This window comes from Pongo pygmaeus, chromosome 5, assembly GCF_028885625.2.
Source record: "Pongo pygmaeus isolate AG05252 chromosome 5, NHGRI_mPonPyg2-v2.0_pri, whole genome shotgun sequence".
NCBI classification, from domain to species: domain Eukaryota; kingdom Metazoa; phylum Chordata; class Mammalia; order Primates; family Hominidae; genus Pongo; species Pongo pygmaeus.
Window position 1 is genome coordinate 20,180,399 of NC_072378.2, and position 23,219 is coordinate 20,203,617.

Below are 23,219 nucleotides of genomic sequence, written 5' to 3' on the forward strand. Positions count from 1 at the left end.
TTACAAGGATACCAGTCATGTTGGATTAGGACCCACTGTAATGACTTTCTTCACTACTAAGTTATTAAGTAATAACTTAATGATTGTTTTGAAAGCCCTGTCTCAAATACAGCCACATTCTGAGGCACTCGGGGTTTAGGACTTCAACATTTAAATTTTGGGGGAACACATTTGGCCCACAACACTGCCCAATAAAAATCCTCTACTCAAACCCATGGAATGAAACACACTTCATTTTCTTCGCACCTACAGCTAGGAAGCAGGTAAGACTCAAAGCAAAGGCTGTGTGGGATACTGGAAGCCTCGGAGCCTCCCATCTGCCTGGAGGTGCCTCAGCCACTACAAACAGCACCAGAGAGGGTTCTCCCAGCTCCTGTGTGTGTCAGGAGCTTGTTAACCTATAATGGGTATAATGGGCTTACACATGTTGAGAAAGTTCATTATCCTTTGACCTTTGTTTTAAACATACAAGTTTTAAAGCAATAATAATCAGCATTTATTAAACACATATTATGTGCCAGAGTCTCCACAAATGTTGGCTGTTATTCTGCATGCTTCACATCTACTGTCTCATTTAATCTTCTTGACAACTCTCAATGTGCTACTGAGAAAACTCGCACAAAGTCAATGGCCCCAAAACCCTCAGCTGTAGGGCAGCTCCGTTAGTCAAACTGAGAGGCTTAGGTTGCCTGCAGTGGCCTCTCAAGATCTCATTCTTGTACAAGGGAAAATTTGAATTAAACTGATAGAGCTGAAAGTCCTCTCCAACAACTGTTCTTTGAGGCATGTGTAAACCCTCTGTCTGTAGTTTGTATAGTCATGAACCAAGCTTCTTTCCATCAGTCCAGGGTACATCCTCCAGTCCCTCTAGAATGGGATAATCCCTCCTTTAATGCTCAGAGAAAGAGTCTTTATACACTTGGTTAGAGATTAAATTGTACAGGGAGACTTTTGGCTTACCTTATTCTGCAAATATCATGTCACATGGATTAGTTATGATTTAGAACGAAAGCCCTTTAAAAACTTACTCCAATGGCTAAAAGGTGGAAAACGATTGTGCTGTCTCTTTAGGCTTCGAGGCAAGAAAAAATCATGAAGTACATAGGTGATATCTATGTATTTCAGCCTGCCTCCCATCCCATAAATCAAATCCTTATAATCCTTGGCCCAGCAGGCAGGGAAGACTGTATAAAACAGGACCATTTAGGACTCTTAAAAAACCCTGTCCACAAGCACGCTGTTACTCCCTACCTCTGGAAATAAAACATTCCCATTAGAGTTAATTCCACTGTTAACCAGTTAAAAATGTTAATATTATTCATACTTTATTGTTAATAATATTAACATTGGCTAGCATTAATGTGCTGACTACCTCCCAGGAACTGTTTTCATTCCTTCTGCCTGTATAATTCCTTTTATCTTGACAACTTTTGATGTGCTTTGAGGCTTCCATTTTACAGATATGGAAATTCAGTCATGGAGAGGTTAGAAAATTTACCCAAAATCATACACCCAGTCAGTGGCAACACTGGAATTTAATCTCAGGGAGTCTGGTTCTACTCAGGCACAACCTTCTCGCATGATTCAATATCTCACTTTCCAGATGAAGAAACTGGAGCCCCGAGCCAGTCCGTGACCTGGCCTGGGTCACACAGCCTCTGAACATCAGAGTTAAGACCAGAACTCAGGTGTCCTGACTCCAGTCCAGCATGCTTTCTGATGATTCCCCAGCAGCCCTGGAGGTGGGGTGGGGGTAAATTGGGTACAGAGGGTCAGAAGGGGCCCATCTAGAAATAAGAGCCTGAGTAAAGAATTCTGGGCCTCCATAGAGAGTGAGGGGCACACACTGCTGAAGGGACGGACCTCACTGAATAAGCAGGTGGAATGTTAGGGGGTGATTTTACAACCTTGACCGGGGCCCGGGATGTCAAGTTTTATACGGATAGAGATCACTACCAAGGGCATGGTTGTATGTGCATGTGTCTGAATAATGTGTGTGCATAATATATATTTTTAATGTGTGTATATATTATGTACATAATATATACTTATATTTACTATATGATGTATATGTGTATATAAAATCTACATATAATATAAATATATGTGTTTACTATAGAATGTATGTGCATGTACACACATACACACACTAACACATCCCATATATATGTAACCTGAAATTTTTCCTGTGGCTCAGGTCCACCCAGCTGGGCCTGGAGTCACCTTCTTTCAGTCTGGTTCCATCATGGAAAGTAACCTCAAATAAGAGACCACGACCACTTACAAGGTTAAGTGGGTATGTGGGATACTAATAACATCTACTCTACCAGATTGTGGTGGGCACTAAATGGAATGTGAAAGTACTATAAAAGTACTTTCTATACTACTTTAAAAGAACTATAAAGCTTCACAAGTATTAGATAGGCTACAAAGTGTACAGTAGCTAACTAGCAGGACCTCTCAAGATAGCAGCTCTCAACACTGGAATCAACCAAAGATCTGTTTTTTAGAAAAATTAAAATTTAAAATGACTGATTTTAGAATCCTAATCCAGATCAGAATCTGTGGGGGGTTGGGGGATAAGGCATCTTTTTAAAAAAAATTTTTTTAAGTTCCAAGGTGATTTTAATATTCAGCCAGGGCTGAGATCCACAGCTTCAACTTATAATGCCAACCGGGAAGAAAGAGGCAGTTTAGCGAGTGTATGTTAGAGTACAGACGGTCCCTGACTTATTTATGATGGTTTGACTTACGATTTTTCGACTTTAACATGGTGTGAAAGTGACTTGCATTCAGTAGAAACCGAACTTTGAGTAGCCATATGACTATTCTGTTTTTCACTCTCAGTACAGTATTTAACAAATTACATGAGATACTCAACACTTTATTATAAAATAGGCTTTGTGATAGATTATTTTGCCTAATTGTAGTGTTCTCAGCATATTTAAGATAGGGTAGTGTAAGCTATGATATTGATAGGTTGGGCATATTAAATGCATTTTTTGATTTTTCGGATATTTTCAACTTAGAGTGGGTTTTTTAGGATGTAACTCCATCGTAAGTTGAGGAGCATCTGTAATCAAAGATTTAAATCAGGCATAAAATAGACAAGAGAAGCTAAGACTATTAGCAACTATCTGATTCAAGCCCCTCATTTTGTGGGTAAAGAAACCGGTCCATAGAGGGAAAGGTTACTGTGGCCAGATTCTCCTGACTCCGTGGTCCAATCTGCTTTCACTTTGTAAATGGATTCAAAACTACATGTCCAACATTAACTACAACATCTGTATTGCTTGATACTTTTTTGAGAGCTAGTCCACATGTACCGGCTGACAGACTATGACTGCATCTTCGCTGTCTAACATTCCCTTACCACTCCATACACCCTGCTTCATGAACCTGCAGAGGGGCTATGAGAAACATTTGGCACCCTGTGTACCTAACTCTACGCAGAAGGCTTAAAAATGAATAGTGGACTGGGTGAGTGGCTCACACCTGTAATCCTAGCACTTTGGAAGGCTGAGGCGGGTGGATCACTTGAGGTCAGGAGTTCAAGCCCAGCCTTTCCAATATGGTGAAACCCCATCTCTACTAAAAATACAAAAATTAGCTGGGCATGGTGGCACACATCTGTAATCCCAGCTACTCAGGAGGCTAAAAAGCAGGAGAATCGCTTGCACTCAGGAGGCGGAGGCTGCAGTGAGCCGAGATTGTGCCAGTGCACTCCAGCCTGAGCAACAGAGCGAGACTCTGTTTCAAAAAAAAAAAAAAAAAAAAAATAGGGAAACCAGTTTGGTTAGAATAGGTAAAAGTCATCTAAGCTAATGAACCCAACATCCTATATTCCAAAGATGGAATGAAACATATAAGAACTGCAGGTCCTTCTTCCAGGCATCTAGGAGAACTACATACGAATGAAGTCCATTAAAAGAAGCCATAGAGTTCATTTTTTGGCTAATTTCATTTTATTATAAAATTAATGAATGCTCATTTTTAAAAAATGAACAATACAGAGATGTACATGAAAGAAGCTCACGGATCCCTCATAATCCCAACCTTCTATATCTAGCATGCATCTTCCTTTTTAGCAGATGGAGCATACACTTTAATACTGTTTTCGATATTTACTTTCAAAATCCAAAAATATACCCATATGCATTGATTTCTCCTTTACTTTATCATAACCATGGTATAAAAACTATACTGTAACTTGTTTTTCATTCAACAAAAGATGGACATCTTTCCAAGTCAACTCATATTGAGCTAGCTTGTACTTTTTAAAGCTGCATAATATTCCACACAGTATGGCAGGTGTGGTGAACTTTCCCCACACCTTAGATTTTCATAGAGAGAGGGTTATCTTTACTCCATTCCCTAGGAGGGAAAATACGTAAGGAACATTTCCCCTTTTTCTCTGCCCTAACTCCCTCCCACTCTCCTCCCCAGGGAAGGAGGAATGACTTAATTAACCAGCTGCTAAATTGAGAAGAGACACTGAGCAGGCCCAGCTCAGGCCTTTGGGGACTTCTCTCTTTGGGAGCCAGCATGCCTTTAGACAAAGGTATTCTCTGTTCTGTGCTCCCTGCACAGAGTTGTTGCACATAATGTTGTCCTGCCTGGAGTGGTCTTGGAGTGTCTGCTCAGCAGCATCAGTAATTGGGTGGCCAAATCAGTGTCATTCAAGGATAAAGAAGTAGGAAATCTGCCAGGCATGATGCTATAATCCCAGCACTTTGGGAGGCCGAGGAGGGAGGATTGTTTGAGCTCAGGAGTTCAAGACCAGCCTGGGCAACAGAGTAAGACCTCATCTCCATGAAAAATTTAAAAAATTACCCAAGCATGGTGACTTGCACCTGTAGTCCTAGCTACCTGAGAGGCTGAGGTGGGAGGATCACTTAAACCGAGCAGATCCAGGCTGCAGTGAGCTGTGATAGTGTCACTGCACTCCAGCCTGGGTGACAGAGTGAGACCCTGTCATGAATGAATGAAAGAAAAAAAGAAAAGGAAAGAAAAGAAAAGGAAAAAAAAAAAAGAAAAGAAAAGAAACCCATTGTGATCAATCAGCTTTACCATTAATGAAGATAATGATTTGATCTCCCCCGTCTGTCTTTTGGGTCTTATTTCCAAATTAGTTCCACATCTAGGAGGAAAGCAGAGTGTTGTCTATTAGTTGCCCAAAACTCCAATACTATGGACGTGATATAATTTACTCAACCATTCTACAACTTCCAAGTTATTTTCAGTTTTTTTGCTATTACAAATAGCACCATTGTATCTATCTTCATGTACTGGTAAATGTATGTCTATAAGATAAATTCCTAGCTTGATCTAATAGTACATATTTTTTAAATTTTATAAATACCACCAGATCACATTCTCCAAAAGTCAAAGCAATGTTTTACTTCCCCCAATAACATATAAGGGTGTGTTCTCCTCACCCTTGCCAGCATAGGGTGCTGTTAATCTGTTAAATCTTTTCAGTGAGATTGTGGAAAACTGGTACTGTATTAATTTTAATTTGCTTTTTCCTTACTGCTGGTTGAATGCCTTTTCATTTATTACTGGCTTTGGCCAATGAGTTTATTACCCACTGAACTAACGTTTCTAAGTGTTTGTTATAAAAAGGGTGGAGTTACCCAGATGAATTAGATGCACAGATTTTAATCAATGGTAATTGAGAATTGGTATAAAGTTAAAAGAACAAGCTATGAAGTTAGACAGCTTGAGATAAAGTCCCACCCTAATCCCCTAGTTGTACAACCTTAGCCAAATTATTTAGCCTGTGTCTCCAATTCTTCTTCTATAAAATAGGAATCATGTAACTACTCTCACAGAATTAAGTGAGTTAATACATGTCAAGTGATTAGCACAGTGCCTGTCACAACATTAACTGTACAATGCATGCTAGATATTATTAGTATCTCTTTTTTTCCATCAAACTCTTTACCCAACACAGTGGCAAGGAGAAAGCTCAAAGACACTAATTAGAGTTGATCAATTTCCCTGCACATCCTCCAGTAGGAAGCATATAAGATGAAAAGACCTCCCCAGAAACCCTACCTGGCCTACCAAATGCATAATAAGTTCCAACATAGTCAAAGAATGGATGTGTCCTAAATCTAAAAACTCAATTAGCCCATCTTCTTTCCCAAATGAGATTTGGGCTGTTAATTGTGCTTTAAAGAGGCCACATTCATTACTTATTTTTTAATCTCTTCATTATTTATTTTAAAATTCTTAGACATACACATTTGAAATAGTAAAAATTAATCAAAAAATATAAGCCCAAGCAGCATAACTAAACTCTGATACTATAGTGTCATGTTTCTTATTAAAAAGTAACTCTGAAATAGCCAGGCATAATGGCACATGCCTGTAGTCCCAGCTACTCAGGAGGCTGAGGCAGGAGAATTGCTTGAGCCTGGGAGGTGGAGGTTGCAGTGAGCTGAGATCATGCCACTGCACTCCAGCCTGGGCCACAGAGTCAGACTCAAGAAAGACAGAAAGAGAGGAGGGGAGGGGAGGGGAGGGGAGGGGAGAAGAGAGGAGAGGGAAAGAGAGAAAGAGAGAGAGAGAAGGCGAGAAAGAAGAGAGGAGAGGAGGGGAGGGGAGGGGAGAGAAGGGAAGGAAAAGGAAGGGAAGGAGGGAGGGAGGGAGGAAGGAAGGAAGGGAGGGAGGGAGGGGAGAGGAGAGGAGGGGAATGGAAGGGAAGGGAAGAGAGGGAAGGGGAGGAGAGGAAGGAAGAGGAGAGGAGAGGAGAGAAGAGGAGAGGAGAGGGGAGTGTATTTGGTTGTTTCATATCTCTAAGGAGGCAATAAGTACAAATATCATCAGGGTTTTCCCAATGGGTAAAATAAAGAGGTTAAATAAGGTCATTTAAAGAGAGAGAAGAAAACAGATGAAACAGATTCCCAAGTAACGTCTTTTCCCAACAACCTATGTTGTCTCCTAAACAACAACAACAAAAACTGTCTTGAACAGTTATTTTCCTGGTGGACTTAGGTAAAAACTTTACCAGTCCAAAGTGATAAAAACGTTATCACTCCGTAGCCATATGCACTCTCCTATATACCAATAATACTACTTGCTATTTAAGATGCTGCCATGAGTAAGATCTCTGGGGACAATGGAAAATGCAGAACCAGGGCTATATTTTCTTATGCAACACCCCAGGGTGTGACCAATTATCTCACAGTGTGTTGTGAAATTCTCAAAAGTCTCAAAACAAAATTAATTTTAATTTGGTTTAATTTGAAAATAAAACACACTGCCATTTAGCTTTTCCAAAACAGAGATCTTATGGGGCAGGCTGGGATACAGCACAATTGTCACAACTCCAAGAGTGGACGGACCCAAATCTTGGTGACCATTGTGCAACGTGGGACTGACGAAATAGGAATATCTGTGATTCTGCCTGGTCCCTAGGAACTGAACTATTTTGAGCTTCTATTATGTAATCACCTTCTCCAAAATATGTGTGTATATTAAAAAGGAAACTCTGATGTGGACCAAGAGTCAAAGTAACTACAATTCTCCGTTCAAAAAAAAAAAAAAGGAAAAGAAAAGAAAAAGAAAAAACCTTATCCTACCCAACAGCAAACTAGACAACAGTTTTCAAAACTGGGAAACAAGTTACCAATTATAGGTTTTTAAAAACTTAATAATAAACACGTTTTCCTGTGGTGCCTATTAATTCTCCCATCCTCCCATCTCTTGATAATCATAGGAGGAAAGAAGGGGGAGGGATTTGTATCTTTAAAATTTAACCCCAAAGAATCTCTAAAGTTATACTCCATTTTTAACCTCCCTTTGTGCCATAAATGGCAACATATCCCTAACACGCCACAACTACTCCAGCCAAGTCATCGACTATCTCCTTGCTTGCAAAGCCAATGAACAACACCCAGTCTTGGCCTGCCATGATCTCTTGGCAGCCTCTGACACTGCACATTACTCGCTGCTCTTCCTTCTTGAGTCCCTGACACCACATTCCCACGGCTGTCTTCTCTTACCTCTCTGACCAGGCTTATCCCTCTCCTTTGAGGGTGGTTCCCCTGTTGCCCACCCCTGCAATGATGGTGCCCTTCTAGGGGCCATCCCTGGCCAGTGTCTCTGCTATGCCATGTTATATGCCAAGGTAACCTTTCTCACTCCTATGCCTCCAAATACCATGCCTTCCAAATCTTGATCTCCAGCCCAGATGTCTCTCCTGAAGACATACAGTGAACCCTAAGTATATAGCCCAATGCCTACAGAAATCCTCACTTGCATAAACCATAGACACCTAAATTTCACTGTCCTTAACAGAATTCATCATCTTCCTCCTTGACTATTCCTCCTCCAGGTCTCTTAGCCAACGGTGGGGTCGTTCAACAAGCCAGCTGTTCAGGCCAGAAACTAGAGTTGTATCTCCCTCTCTAACACCCCATTAAATAGAATCAATCAACTCATATTATTTATTTTGCCTCCTAAGTCTATCTTAAATCTATGCATTTCCCTCCATATAGCTACCTGAATTCAGGGCACCATTCATTTCACCTGGACAACTCTAAAAGACAGCTATGCCTCTGACTTTGCACAACCCTCCTGCTCCTCCCCCTTAGCCTTTCTGATCTCAGCTTAGAAGTCACCTCCTCCAGGAAGCCCTCCCTTCTACCCAAGTGCAAGATAGGTGATCTGCTGCAGTGCTGTAGGAACACCCTCAGCTTCTGCAGTCACAGCACTTCTCACTCTGTATTGTAATGACCTCTTTACCCGGGCAAAAAACTTCAAGAAGGCGGAAACCATGTCTATCTTTTTCACCAATGCATCCAGAGTGCCTGGCATATATTAGGGTCTCAATATTCTGAATGAATGAATGAATGAATGAATGAATGAATGAATGAATGAATGACATGCTCTGGAGCAAGGGAAATTGGCCAGCATGCTAGGGAAATTTTTAAAAGGTAGAAAAAGGAAAGATAGAGTGGAGAACAGGTAATAAAGGCCTCTAAAGACCGTGCTTACTCTATTCTGCAGGAAATATAGTTTTGGTTACTTCCTGCTGGCAAGGATTTAAAAAAAGAAATACAGTTTCAGGCCTCTACCAGACATTGAGAAAACCTTTACTGAAAGGCTGATGTGTAAGAATGGAATGCTTTAGAGCTATAGGTGACTTCAGTAAAAGTGTTCCTCTCTAATATATAGGTGTCATTTTAATAATCAAAGTTATTTAGGCTGGGTGCAGTGGCTCATGCCTGTAATTCCAGCACTTTGGGAGGCCAAGGCAGAAGGATTGCTTGAGCCCAGGAGTTCAAGACCAGCCTGGGCAACATAGCAAGATGCCATCTCTACAAAAAACTTAAAAAAAAAAAAAAAACTAGCTGGGCATGGTGGTGCACATCTGTAGTCCCAGCTACTCAGGAGGCTGAGGCAGGAGGATCACTTGAGCCCAGGAGGTCGAGGCTGCAGTGAGCTATGACTGCACCACTGCACTCCAGCCTGCCAAGACCCTGTCTCAAAAGAATAATAGCAATAATAATGGTAATAATTTTTAGGTTATTTCATGTACATCTATTGGAAATGATTAATTCAAACCCAATCTGATTTCCAATCAAATCCTCACTCCCAACTTAATGGAAAACATTATAGCTAACTCCATTTATCCAACCCCAGCAGTATCACTGACAGCAGAAAATCATTTTACATCCTTATAGAAGAAAAAAGAAGCCAGGCGCAGTGGCTCATGCCTGTAATCCCACTACTTTGGGAGGCCAAGGCGAGATAAATGCTTGAGCCCAGGAGTTCAAGGCCAGCCTGGGCAACAAAGAAAGAACCTGTCTCTACAAAAATTAAAATAATTAGCCAGATGTGGTGGTGCTCACCTGTAGTCCCAGCTACTTGGGAAGCTGAGGCAAGAGGATCACTTGAGCCAAGAAGTTCAAGGCAGCAGTGAGCTATGATCACACCACTGTATTCTAGCCTGGGAGGCAGAGTGAGATTCTGTCTCTAAAAAAACAAAAACAAAAACAAACAACAAGAAGAAGAAAAACAAAAGGAAAAGAGAGAAGATAGTAAGTATAATGTAACTGATAGAAACAGCTGTTAAAAATTGATTCCTAGGGGCCAGGCGCAGTGGCTCATGCTTATAATCCCAGCACTTTGGGAGGCCGAGGCAGGCGGATCACGAGGTCAGGAGATTGAGACCAGCCTGGCCAACATGGCAAAATCCCATCTCTACTACAAATACAAAAATTAGCTGGGCATGGTGCTGCCTATAGTCCCAGCTACCCAGGAGGCTGAGGCATGAGAATCTCTTGAATCCAGGAGGTGGAGGTTGCAGTGAGCCATGATTGCACCACCTCACTCCAGCCTGGGCAACAGAGCAAGACTGTCTCAAACAAACAAACAAACAAAAAATTGTTGATTCCTAGGGATGGCTAAAGTTTCTCTTACTACCTACACCCTCCAAATCGAGGGCCTACTGCCTTGCTTCCTCAACTCTCGCTCTTAAAACCAAACAGAATGTGAAGTCAACCTTTTTGCCTGCCCAAATTTGTAGTTAGCAAATACCCTAAGTTTTTGTGTGCTTAAAGTTTTTTTTTCCAAAAAAGACAATTCCAAAGAGAAATACAATGAAAGGCAGGCAAGCAAATAAATATAAAATACGTATATGCAAATATAACACTGATCTACACAGACCATCAATAGCATATTTAATATGTTTCAACATGATAGGATGTTCAAAAATACAGGGGGTAAAAAGACAAAAAGCATGATTTAGCTTCCTTGGATGGTGATATGGGTTGGATCAGTGTCCCCACCAAATCTCATGTTGAATTGTAATCCCCAGTGTTGGAGGTGGGGCCTGGTGGGAGGTGGCTGGAATATGGCCATGGATTTCTCATGAATGGTTTACTGTCATCCCCTTGGTGCTGTTCTCATGATAGTGAGTGAGTTCTCACAAGATCTGGTTGTTTGGAAGTATTTAGCACCTCCACCCTCACTCTCTCTTGCTACTCTGGCCACATGACATGCCTTCTCCCCCTTCACCTTCCACCATGATTGTAAGTTCCCTGAGGCCTCCCCAGTAGCTGATGCTGCCATGCTTCCTGTACAGCCTGCAGAACCATAAGGCAATTAAGCCTTTTGTTTTAATAAATTACCCACTCTCAGGTATTGCTTTATAGCAGTGTGAGAATGGACTAATACAGATGGATTCTATGAAGAAAATGTGAGTTTTCATCCATATCACACAAAACTGAAACCTGTGGCCTCTGAGTAATAGAAACTGGTGTCTTCTAGACGTCTGCATCCATGAAAGAAACAAAAAAAACTTCTGGAAGTTAATCTAGAACTTAAATCTCAAAATTCCATGAATCGTAAAAATTAAAACAGGTTTTTAATAGATACCACATTGAATGGAAATATTTTATCAGAAATGATTAAAGCCTCATTTTGGAAAATACCTGAAATAGAGTCAAAATACATTTGGCTATTCATGAATAGAAAGACATATAAGAGATTTATGAAGAAACAGACCAGAAATCAGACAACTTTTAAAATCTGAGTACTACATGCAGAGCTAGGCAGTGCAAGTATTTCGGAATACCAGGTTTAAGTAAGACAGGGCCAGGCACGGTGGCTCACTCCTGTAATCTCAGCACTTTGGGAGGCCGAGACGGGTGGATCACTTGAGGTCAGGAGTTCGAGACCAGCCTGGCAAACATGATGAAACCATGTCTCTACTAAAAATACAAGAATCAGCCAGGCATGGTGGCAGGTGCCTGCAATCCCAGCTACTCTGGAGGCTGAGGCAGGAAAATTGCTTGAACCAGGGAGGTGGAAGTTGCAGTGGCCGGGATCACGCCACTACACTCCAGCCTAGGCAACAGAGGGAGACTCTGTCTCAAATAAAGTACAAAGAAAGGAGAAAGACAAACATGTAGGGGATGGGAAATAAGTACGAAGAGGAAAGACAAAAAGGATGTGGTAACGGTTCCTCACGAGACAGTTATAAAGCTCAGATAAGGTCTTAGCACCGACCACACAGTGTAAACAATAAAAACTCTGGACAGAGTCTAATTATTTTTCCAATTGAATGTGAGGGTCTCATGGACAGAAACATAGTGGTTCATTACTCTGGATCTCTGGCACCTAGCACAGTGCCTGGCACATAAGAAGTACAATCCTGCATCGCTTAACAATGGGAATACATTCTGAGAAACACGACATTAGGCAATTTTGTCATCATGCAAGCATCATAGAGTGTAGTTAAATCAACCTAGATGGTGTAACCTACTGCATACCTAGGCTAGATGATATAGCCTATTACTTCCAGGTTACACATCTGTACAGCAACTTACTATACTGAACACTGCAGGCAAGTATTTGTGTATCTAAACAGAAAAGATACAGTAATAATACAGCAGAAAAAATGTAAAATGGTGCCCCTGTCCAGGGCATTTACCATGAATGGAGCTTGTAGGACTGGAAGTTGCTCTGAGTGAGTCAGTGAGAGGGTGGTGAGCCTAGGACATGAGTGTATACTTTTATACAACTGGCAGCATGGTAGGCTTGTTTATACCAGCATCACTACAAACACATGAGCAATGTGTGCTATGACATTACGACAGCTAGGGAATAGGAATTTTTCAGCTCCATTGTAACCTTATGGGACAACTATAGAATACATGGTCCTTCATAGACCAAAACGTTGTTATGTAGTACATGACTGTATTTGAAAACAGTCCCACTCACAGGATCCACACTGATTGCAAATTGTATCAGCTAACCAATTTTCGAAGAGGACTTTTCAAAGCAAAAAGTTAGTTATGACTTCTTAAAGTTCTTTATTATTTTCACATCTGACATTAGGGGCACATGTCAGAAGTGAGGCAGTATTAGTCACAAGAGGCAAATTAATTCACCCTGGATACACCATTTAATAAGACAGTCAAGAAAGAAAGTTTGCAGAAAAGCCACTGTCTGGTAGATACTAAAGGCAGAATGAAGACTTCTGCAGGCAAGCAAAGGAAACAGAGACACCTCAAAAACCATTCTCTCTCCTAAGTGCTGATCTCCTATAAGATCCCACAAAAGAAAAAAAATTTAACTACTAAAAATAATATAATGAGAAAGGATCAAGAAGAAAAATTGCCTTTAGCACAGACACTGCTTCTTTTTAAGTCAAGTATTTTAAGCTCAGGTTCTTTTTTTCTCAGAGATGGGGACTCACTCTGTTGCCCAGGTGGGAGTGCAGTGGCGAGATTATAGGTCACTGTAACCCTGTAACCTCAAAATCCTGGGCTCAAGTGATCCTCCCATCTCAGCCTCCCGACTAGCTAGGACTAGAGGCATGAGCCACTGAACCCAATTAATCCTTTAATTGTTTTATTATTTATTTATTTATTTTTTTGAAATGGAGTCTTACTCTGTTGCCCAGGCTGGAGTGCAGTGGTGCAATCTCGGCTCACTGCAACCTCTGCCTCCTGGGTTCAAGCGATTCTCCTGTCTCAGCCTCCCTAGCTGGAACTACAGGCGCACGTCACCACACCTGGCTATTTTTTGTTCTTTCTTTCTTTTTTTTTTTTTTTTTTGTATTTTAGTAGAGACGGAGTTTCACCGTGTTGTCCAGACGTCTCAAACTCCTGAGCTCGGGCAATCCACTCGCCCCGGCCTCCCAAAGTGCTAGGATTACAGGCATGAGCCACTGCACCTGGCCTTTTTATTTTTTTGTAGAGACTGGATCTCACTATGTTTCGTAGGCTGGTCTCTAACTCTTGGGCTCAAGTGATCCTCCCACCTTAGCCTCCCAAAGTGCTAGGATCACAGGCATGAGCCACTGCATCCAGCCAATGCTCAAGTTCTTTAAAATATATATATACTTTTCTCTTCACAAGAAACTGAAGAAACAGTATCACCTGCTGACAATGATATATACAATTAAAACAAGGTGGGGCACAGTGGCTCATGCCTATAATCCCAGCACTTTGAGAGGCCAAAGTGGAAGGATCACTTGAGGCCAGGAGTTCAAGACCAGCCTGGGCAACAAAGTGAGAACCTGTCTCTATAAAAAGTAAGATAATTAGCTGGGCATGGTTATGTGCACCTGTAATTGCACCTACTAAGGAGGCCGAGGCAGGAAGATTGCTTGAGCTCAAGAGTTCAAGGTTACAGTGAGCTGTGATTGTACCACTGCAGTTAATCCTGTGCAACAAAGTGAGACCCTGTCTTTAAAAAAAAAAAAAAAAAAATTACAACCTATATCATACAGGCCAATAGATGGAATGACTGTCTGCAAAGAGCTATTTAGAACTTCACTACGAAAACCTGTGCTTCTGTTTCTGTTTGAGTTAATACAATATGGTGTCATGGCTATGAGCACAGGATCTGGAGCCTGCATAGATCCAAACCTGAGGTCCACTACACACCTTCTTCTTCTAGAAAATGGACATATGCCCTACCTCATCAAGTAATTGTGAGTTTTTAATATTTTAACATGTGTAAAATATTAATACTGATAACAGTGCTGGCAAAGGACTCTCAAAGGATAATGATGATGATTTTTACCTCAGAAATAGCTAATTTTTTATTTTTTTGAGACAGTCTCACTCTGTCGCCCAGGCTGGAGTGCAGTGGTGCAATCTCAACTCACTGCAACCTCCGCCTCCTGGATTCAAACAATTCTCGTGCCTCAGCCTCCCTAGCAGCTGGGATTACAAGCACGTGCCACCATGCCCAGCTAATTTTCGTATTTTTAGTAGAGGTGGGGTTTCATCATGTTGGCCAGGCTAGTCTTGGACTCCTGACCTCAGGTGGCCCGCCCACCTCAGCCTCCCAAAGTGCTGGGATTACAGGTGTGAGCCACCGCGTCCAGCCTACTATTCGTTTTTACTCCATCTCAAAGATTATAAAGAGGTCTAGCTTCATGATCATTCATTATAATTATGGTCAGAACTCCACAATTTACACAGCTACTTCATACATATTAGAAACACTAAACATTTCATAATGGTCTAACCTACCATCAAGAATGTCCTGCCTACAGTCAGTACCCTGAAGAAAACAGCACTAAAGACCTCCCAGGGTGGTGTTTCAACAATTAAACATAGGCCAGAACTTTGTCACCTTTGCCAGTGCTTGGCCTTCGATTTTCAGGAAGGTACATTTTCTCCTGGTTCATTTTCTTAAGCAGACAACAGATGGGTTTAGACCTATCTTGGGGATGATAACAAATATATCTATTTTAAAACCCATCAAGGTCCTCAGATATGGACAATAAAGTGAAGCACAGCATCTGGGGTTTTTTGTTTGTTTTAATTTATTTTTATTTTTTGTAGAGACGCAGTCTTACTTTGTTGTCCAGGCCAGTCTTGAACTCCTGGGCTAAAGAGATCCTCCTGCCTCAGTCTCCGAAAATGCTGGGGTTACAGGTGTGGGCCACTGTGCCCAGATAAAGTACAGCATTTTGATTTCTATAATCTCAGCACTTTAGGAGGCCGAGGTGGGCGGATCACGAGGTCAGGAGATCGAGACCATCCTGGCTAGCACGGTGAAACCCCTTCTCTACTAGAAAATACAAAAAATTAGCTGGGCATGGTGGCGGGAGCCTGTAGTCCCAGCTACTCGGGAGGCTGAGGCAGGAGAATGGCGTGAACCTGGGAGGCAGAGCTTGCAGTGAGCCGAGATCGCGCCACTGTGTTCCAGCCTGGGCAACAGAGTGAGACCCTGTCTCAAAAAAAAAAAAAAAAAATTGGCAAATGTTTCCAAGGCATTATCCTAAAATGTCTGCTTTCTCTGACACTTTTCTTTTCTCACTTTTGTCTCTTTCCCCAAAGCTCAGCCTAACTGCCACCACCCCTGCCACCTCACTTCCCTCTTTCCCTTTACTCTGAAGCCAGTTCCCCTAAATTCCTCCTGGTAGAATGGATAACTGGGGAGATTCCCTGGCATTGAGTGTCACTCGCAAGACTCGTGTCCCACAAGTACCTGAAAGGTTCTCAGTGCTCCATTCTAACATTAAAGTACTCTATCCCCATGTGGAAGGAAATATACTTTGCTTTTATGTGTAAACCCCTTAGCCCTATACAGTATACAATTAATTTTTTCAATGGCATAAACTTAAAAAATCTACTACTTTGGAACCCCACTAAGCCAAGATGCAACTTCCTGTCTCCTACTGTGGTTTTTTTCTATTTCTGTTTTACATTTAAATTGGACCATTCCAAGTATAAGTGGAAGTCACTTTCTGCTGCTACTAGTTAGTCCCCAGGGATATAAGTTCTGTGGGCAAGGGGGTTGGAATTAGGCAGAGGGGCACTCAGGAAAGTTGACAAAGTTGATAAATAAAGTTGATAATAAAGTTGATAAATACAAATAAAATATGTTGATAAATAAAAATCAAACATGTTGATAAATAAAATTAAAACATGTTGATTCAATGAATAATCCTCTAAGCTGTCCCACAGAACACCACTTCCCTTTAGAGCATAGGATAAAGTTGCTATGGCTACCAAGTTCAAAGATCTCATGCTTGCAATCTTATCAAACGCTAATCCCTGGAACACATGTGTTAGAAAAGCATCATAGAATTCTGGGAAATAAATATTTTAAAATTAATAGTTATTGTTATTGTTTTTGTTCTAAACATGAAGGTCCTTCCAGGTATACCTCAAGTACACCTGGAGTCAGAATGAAGACATTCATTCCCTGATTCTGGACCAGCCACCAACTAGCTCTGTGACAAGCACACCATGGGATGCAATCATTGTCTGGTATGAATTGAACATCAGACAATTCATCTAGTCCCTGAGGGGCTAAGCTTTCTAACTAGGAAAATCAGAAGATCATATTAATGATCCATAAGATTCTAACTCAAAAATTCCTATAAATGTTTTTAATGGGGTTTTTTTTTTTCTTCAACTTTTAAGTTCAGGGATACCTGTGCAGGATGTGCAGGTTTGTTACATAGGCAAACGTGTGCCATGATGGTTTGCTGCACAGACCATCCTATCACCTAGGTATTAAGCTCAGCATTCATTAGTTATTCTTCCTGATGCTCTCCCTTTCCCCACCCCCACACCCCACAAATGTTGGCTGTTATTCTGCAGGCTTCAAGTCTACTATCTCATTTAATCTTCTCAACAACCCTCAATGTGCTACTGAGAAAACTCACACAAAGTTAATGGCCCCAAAACCCTCAGCTGTAGGGCAGCTCCATTAGTCAAACTGAGGTGCTTAGGCTGCATGCAGTTGCCTCTCAAGATCTCATTCTCGTACAGGAGAAAATCTGAATTAAGCCCCACTGTGTGCTGTTCCCCCCAACCATGTGTCCATGTGTTCTCATCATTCAGCTCCCACTTATAAGTGAAAACATGCAATATTTGGTTTTCTGTTCCTGCATTAGTTTGCCGAGGATAATGGTTTGTAGCTCCATCCATGTCCCTGCAAAGGACATGATTTCATTCATTTTTATGGCTGCATAATATTCCATGGTGTATATGTACCACATTTTCTTTATCCAGTCTATCCAGTCAACCTAAATGGGCATTTAGGTTGATTCCATGTGTCTGTTATTGTGAATAGTGCTTCAATGAACATATGCATGCATGTATCTCTAAAATCACTTATATTCCTCTGGGGATAGACCCAGTAATGGGATTGCTGGGTCAAACGGTATTTTTGCTTCTAGGTCTTTGAGGAATCACCACACTGTCTTCCACAATGTAAACAGTGTAAGAGTGCTCCTTTTTCTCCACAACCTTGCCAGCATCTGTTGTTTTTTAACTTTTTAATAATAGCCATTCTGACTGGTATGAGATGCTATCTCATTGTGGTTTTGATGTGCATTTCTCGAAAGATAAGTGATGTTGAGCTTTTTTTTCACATGTTTGTTGACTATATAATAGAAGCAGCAAGGCTATCCCACCAAACATCTACTCCTCCTCAAAGTTCAGCTCACCAGAACATACACAGGTGTCTAGTAGGTACTGGAGATTTGCCGGGGGTTGGATTAAAGAAATAAAACAATGGTAATTTCCTGACAAGAACTGGAAAAAGGCAAGCCCTGAATCTTTCCCTCCTTTCGGTGACCACTGCAATTTGCTTCTGCCAGCCTACTGCACCCATGACATGTCTGTCTTCTGCCACAAGTAACTGTGGATATGTCATCTCCATTACTAGCCTGGCTCTTCTCTGAAGAGAGGACCCTTATCCAGTAGACTTTCACCTTGCCCAGAGAGCAGACACTTTCATGGGCTCTTTTCAACAAACCTTGATAGCTCTTGATGTCCTCCTACTTGCTCCTATTTCCCCTTCATTCCTTTTCCCAACCACTTCCACTCACCCTTGCCCTCATTACTTGCCGTTTTCCCCTCCCTCAGCCCTGCTATGTTCCCTTATTGGCTCACCCCTGCCATCTCCTGAGGGCCTACCCAGTGGGGACTCTGGGGTCCCTCGGACAGCTCGCTAACCCCTTTCTTGCTCCAATAAACACCACAGCTCTCTGCATCACTCATATCCTACTCTCTGGCCCTCATAGAATGAGCTGCTCTAATTTTTGGCACTAAGCTCAAGACTTGTCTACACTTGATGAACCTGACAACAAAATCCCACTTTGAGCTGCCCTTAACTTCATAAGAATTGCTGGACTTTAAAGATGAATTTCTGGCTTTTAAATTTGACACCATCTCTCTATTTTACCACTTAGCAAATACCAATTACTTGATACTTTTGATGTTTTACATTCAGAGACATACAATGTATCCATGGGCAAGTGCATTTAATTAAAACTTTCATTTAATAAATGGCATCTCTTACATAAACTTGCAACATGTTTTCCAATTGGAGACCTAGAAAGGCTTAATTAGAACTTAAAATTTAAGAATTAAAGAAAGTGAAATGACCAGGAACCAGTTTGATTTAGCCTAAGCTGAGTTTAATGAGACATACAATTAAAATAGAAATACTAGCAAATGATTACCTTGAGCCAATCAGTTTTAGGCAGTGCTAATAGCAGGTTAAAAATAGAAACAGGATGATTTCATCTTGCCTACTTCTCAGCTGCCAAAGTACTTGCCTGTTGAGGGCATTTCCCATCTTGTGGCTGCAGTGGGGAGAGATGAATTATGAATGACAATCTGGCCACAACTTCGACTGTTATGGTGACTCCCCGCTCCCCAGGTACCACCCTAAGATGAGGAAGCCCAGGCCACCTCTGGATGGCCAGAGCATCTCAGAAAGGATAGAACCACCACAGGTGGAGGAGGAAACACCACACCCTGGCCCACTTCACCTGCCCAGGGTGAGACCTTTGCTTTCTTAGATTTCTTTTCTTTCTCCTCCTATTACCATCTCCCTTCTGTCTTCTTCTTCCCCTCCCCTTTCCACCCCCACTTGATTCTATTTTCTCCTGCTGGCCTTTGCATCCATCTGTTTTCTTCTTTCTTGAACTCCAATATGGATGGAAAGTAGTCACAGACTCATTCAATTAAATAAAAATTCCCAGAGAGCCTCTCTCTGACTTTAGGGACTGTGCTACATCGTACTGTGCTTACAAAAATGGCAGAAGCTTTGCTATCCACCTTCTAGAGAAAGAAGTAAAACAAGCACAGCAGACCACTTACACATAAGGCGGCCTCGGTGCCCACGTGTGTGAAACACACACCCTGTGGGCGTCCAAAGGGGAGGGTGCACGCCTGCATGGAGACCAGATGACAAGGGAGGGATCATTCTAAGTGGAGACTGTGTTTCCCAATATACAGCACTATGAAAGGGCAGGGTATATATGTTTATAATTTAGTGCCTCTGAATAATGAGAGATTAGTTTACATCTATAGTAAATTTAAGGAACGGCTACCAGCACACAGAACTTCTCATAGACAACACTATGGGATACAAGAGCCTGGGCTCTGGAGTCGTAACAATTATGGTTTAAATCTCTGCTCATCTACAAAGATCACAGGGTAACCTACGTAGACGCCTGGGTCACCCTGGATAAATTGCTCAAATTCCTTGGTTATAAAATAGGCGTATAGTGCCTATTTCCAGAGTTGTTAGGAGAATCTGAGTAATGCATGGAAGGTATTTGACATTGTCTTAGTCCATTCAGGCTGCTATAACAAAATACCTTAGACTAGGTAATCTGTAAACAACAGACATGTATTGCTCATGGATCCAGAGGCTGGGAAGTCCAAGAGCAAGCAGCCTGGTATCTGGGTGAGGACCCATTCTCCATAAACGGCACCTTCTATATGTCCTTACACAGCAGAAGGGCCAAACAAGCTCCCTCCAGTCTCTTATAAAAACACAAATCCCACCCCAAAGGCCCACCTCTTAATATCATTGCATTAGGAATTAAGTTTCAACATATGAATTTTGGAAGGACACAAACATTCAGACCATAGCAACATCTAACAGACTGCTAATCTTTCCTCCTGGGTCCATACATAATTGAGGACCTCTCATTTCCAGAACACTTGGAAGAGACCTTCCTCTGTTCTCTCCCTCAGTCTGCCCAAGGGAAGGGAATGAGTGACTCTGGGAGACCCTTTCTCCCAGGGGAGCAATGTGTTGGGTCTGTTCTCTGGCCTCTTTCCTAAGCTGCCAGCCCACAGACTGCCCCTTGCCCCTTTCTCCTGCCCCCAGTGAGCCAAACCCCTGTGACACCGTGCAGCTGCTCCAACCACGGCAGGGGTAAATCAGTACCATTCAGGTTGCAGGAGCTCCTCCCTTAACCCAGGTCCATATTGACATCTCCATTTTAGCTTTCTCTACATCAAAGTTGATATCTGGAACTCTGGCTGACACCTGTGTGTGTTTTCCGATTGATTGCCAACTCATAGGAGGAGGTGACAATGGAACTCTCAAACCCCAACCATTATTATAACTATGGGAGATGACAGGGAATTTTTCACAGATAGACACAGTTTCAGAAAACAGGGGAAAGGATTGGCAGTACATGCATAAAAAGAACAAGTAATATAAAGCGCTCTTCAAACAGAGATGATCCTCAGCCTGATCTCCCACTCCTCTCCAGAGAGGACAACCTGTAGCCACAGAGAACTCCCTGTCCTCTGCGTCACCTCCCCTTCATGACTCTCTCACTCAAGGCACCTGGCAGGCTGCCCTGTCCTCCAGGCTGGAAAGTAACTAAAATAAACTGTAACCTAATCCATGGTATGATCTACCTGGAAAAAAAAAATGTGTTTACAGAAAGGAGAAGTCTGCAAGGATTCTACTAAAACAAACCAAAAAATAAGTTTACTAAGACTACGTGAGGATATCCCCAGCCCTCTATAGGTGAGCAGGTGCCACAACCAGCTGAGCCAGGTACAGCCCCATGACACACCTGGGTCCAGCTGACCAGCTTGGCTCAACCACCATGACTGTGATGCCCACCCAACTAACTCCCTTTGCTTCCGATTATACTTTGAATTTGCCAGGAAAGTCTCCTAGGCAAGATATAAAAGATATAAAAGCAAGATATAAAAGCAATGGCTATCCAACATTAGTATTTTTATCCTGTTTATTAGCTGTATTAGTCAAATGAAATGGATAAAATGGCATTCCGTCTGGTTGGTATCCATCTCTAAGCCCTGACAAGTGTAAGTCCACCAACAGAAATCAGATTACTTAGCAAGCTAAGGACAGTACCCAGAACAGTTGTGACTGCACAAAAGTATTGCTGCTGGCAAAACCCTGCCCAAAGGCTTGCCAGCCCCAAAATGTCATTGATATCTCTTTGTCTTAGTCTGTTTTCACACTGCTGATAAAGACGCACCCAGGACTTTATCAAAGAGGCTGAATTGGACTTACAGCTCCACATGGCTGAGGAGGCCTCAGAATCATGGCAGGAGGCGAAAGGTGCTTCTTACATGGTGGCAGCAAGAGAAAAATGAGGAAGAAGTAAAAGTGGAAACCCCCGATAAACCCATCAGATCTCGTGAGACTTATTCACTATCATGAGAATAGCATAGGAAAGACCGGCCCCCATGATTCAATTATCTCCCCCTGGGTCCCTCACATAACACGTGGGAATTCTGGGAAACACAATTCAAGTTGAGATTTGGTGGGGACACAGCCAAACCATGTCACTCTTCCATTTAAATTTAACAGTATTTTAGCAATGCATGGAGTCTTTGGACAGGAACTCAAAGCAAGAGGGGCAGGAAGAGGCAGGGACCTGCATCAGGCCAACCCATGAGGGGAGGGTATGTGGGGAACCACCCAGGTGCCAGCGCTGACGTGGAAGTCCAGCCTGGCTGGCAAAGCTAGTACCAAGGTTGGCAAAACCCCTAGTCCCCATGCAGATGGGGTTGGTAAGGGGGGACAGGTGGAGGACGGGACACTAAGGTAATGTCATGTCACAGCAGGTGGACAGAGAACAGTGGGTGATTATCTAGTATAGCCCACACTGGCAGACAGGTGGGCAAGGGACGGACAATGACCCTTGGGAGTGGATCCTAGTCACTAAGCCAAGGTTCAGACTACACCTCAATCCCTTGAAGGATGACAAGCCCCTGTGTGTCTATAAGCCCCAGATTTTGCGGTGAGCAGTTAGCGTGTCCCCCCACAACCATCCTCCACCAAATGAACCATGGAGGACACAAATCCAGCTGTGCCTCTCCCAGGCTGAAAGCCCTTTAGGTACACCCTCATTCCCTACAGAATGGAACCCTGCCATCATCTTACCATTCTCCCTCTACTCCCTACCTCTCTCCCCCTTTTAGGAAACCTTCCCCTCATCCTTACCCTCCTGCTCCCAACCCCTGAGCACACACACATGCTAGGCTAGATGTCTGCCTCGAACTAGCTCTGTACCGCCTCTATACTACCTATATGTACCTAACATTATAACTGCAGTGTGTGTGTGTGTGTGTGTGTGTGTGTGTGTGTGTGTGTGTACTTTAGCTAAATTTGAGTTCTCTGAAGATAAGGACAAGTTTTATTCATCTGTGTAAGGGCAGGCATAGTGGCTCACATCCATAATCAGCACTTTTGGAGGCTGAGGTGGGAGGATCGCTTGAGGCAAGGAGTTCAAGATCAGCCTGGGCAACATGGTGAGACCCCATCTCTACAAAAAAAAAATTTTAATTAGCTGGGCACAGTGACACATGCCTCAAGTCTCAGCAACTCAGGAGGCTGACGTGGGAGGATTGCTTGACCCCAGGGGTTTGAGGCTACAGTGAGCTATGATCACACCACTGCACTCCAACCTGGGTGACAGTGACAGAGCAAGA

General features: G+C 42.4%; 1 protein-coding gene across 3 annotated transcripts in view; it reads right to left on the reverse strand.

Moving 5' to 3' along the window:
• Positions 1-23,219, reverse strand: part of MBOAT1 (membrane bound O-acyltransferase domain containing 1) — a 115,157-nt gene that overhangs the window by 64,772 nt on the left and 27,166 nt on the right. The window contains exons 1-2 of one of the 3 annotated variants that reach the window (XM_054491754.2): positions 9,864-9,967; positions 5,071-5,140 (exon numbers count right to left, since the gene is read on the reverse strand). The exons of 1 other annotated variant lie outside the window; for it this stretch is intronic. In XM_054491754.2, coding sequence (XP_054347729.1) covers positions 5,071-5,073 — 3 coding nt within the window. In that variant the 5' untranslated portion in view covers positions 5,074-5,140; positions 9,864-9,967. Of the gene's footprint in view, positions 1-5,070; positions 5,141-9,863; positions 9,968-23,219 lie in introns of those variants that run through there. One more of the 3 variants, XM_054491755.2, reaches the window with a different exon arrangement.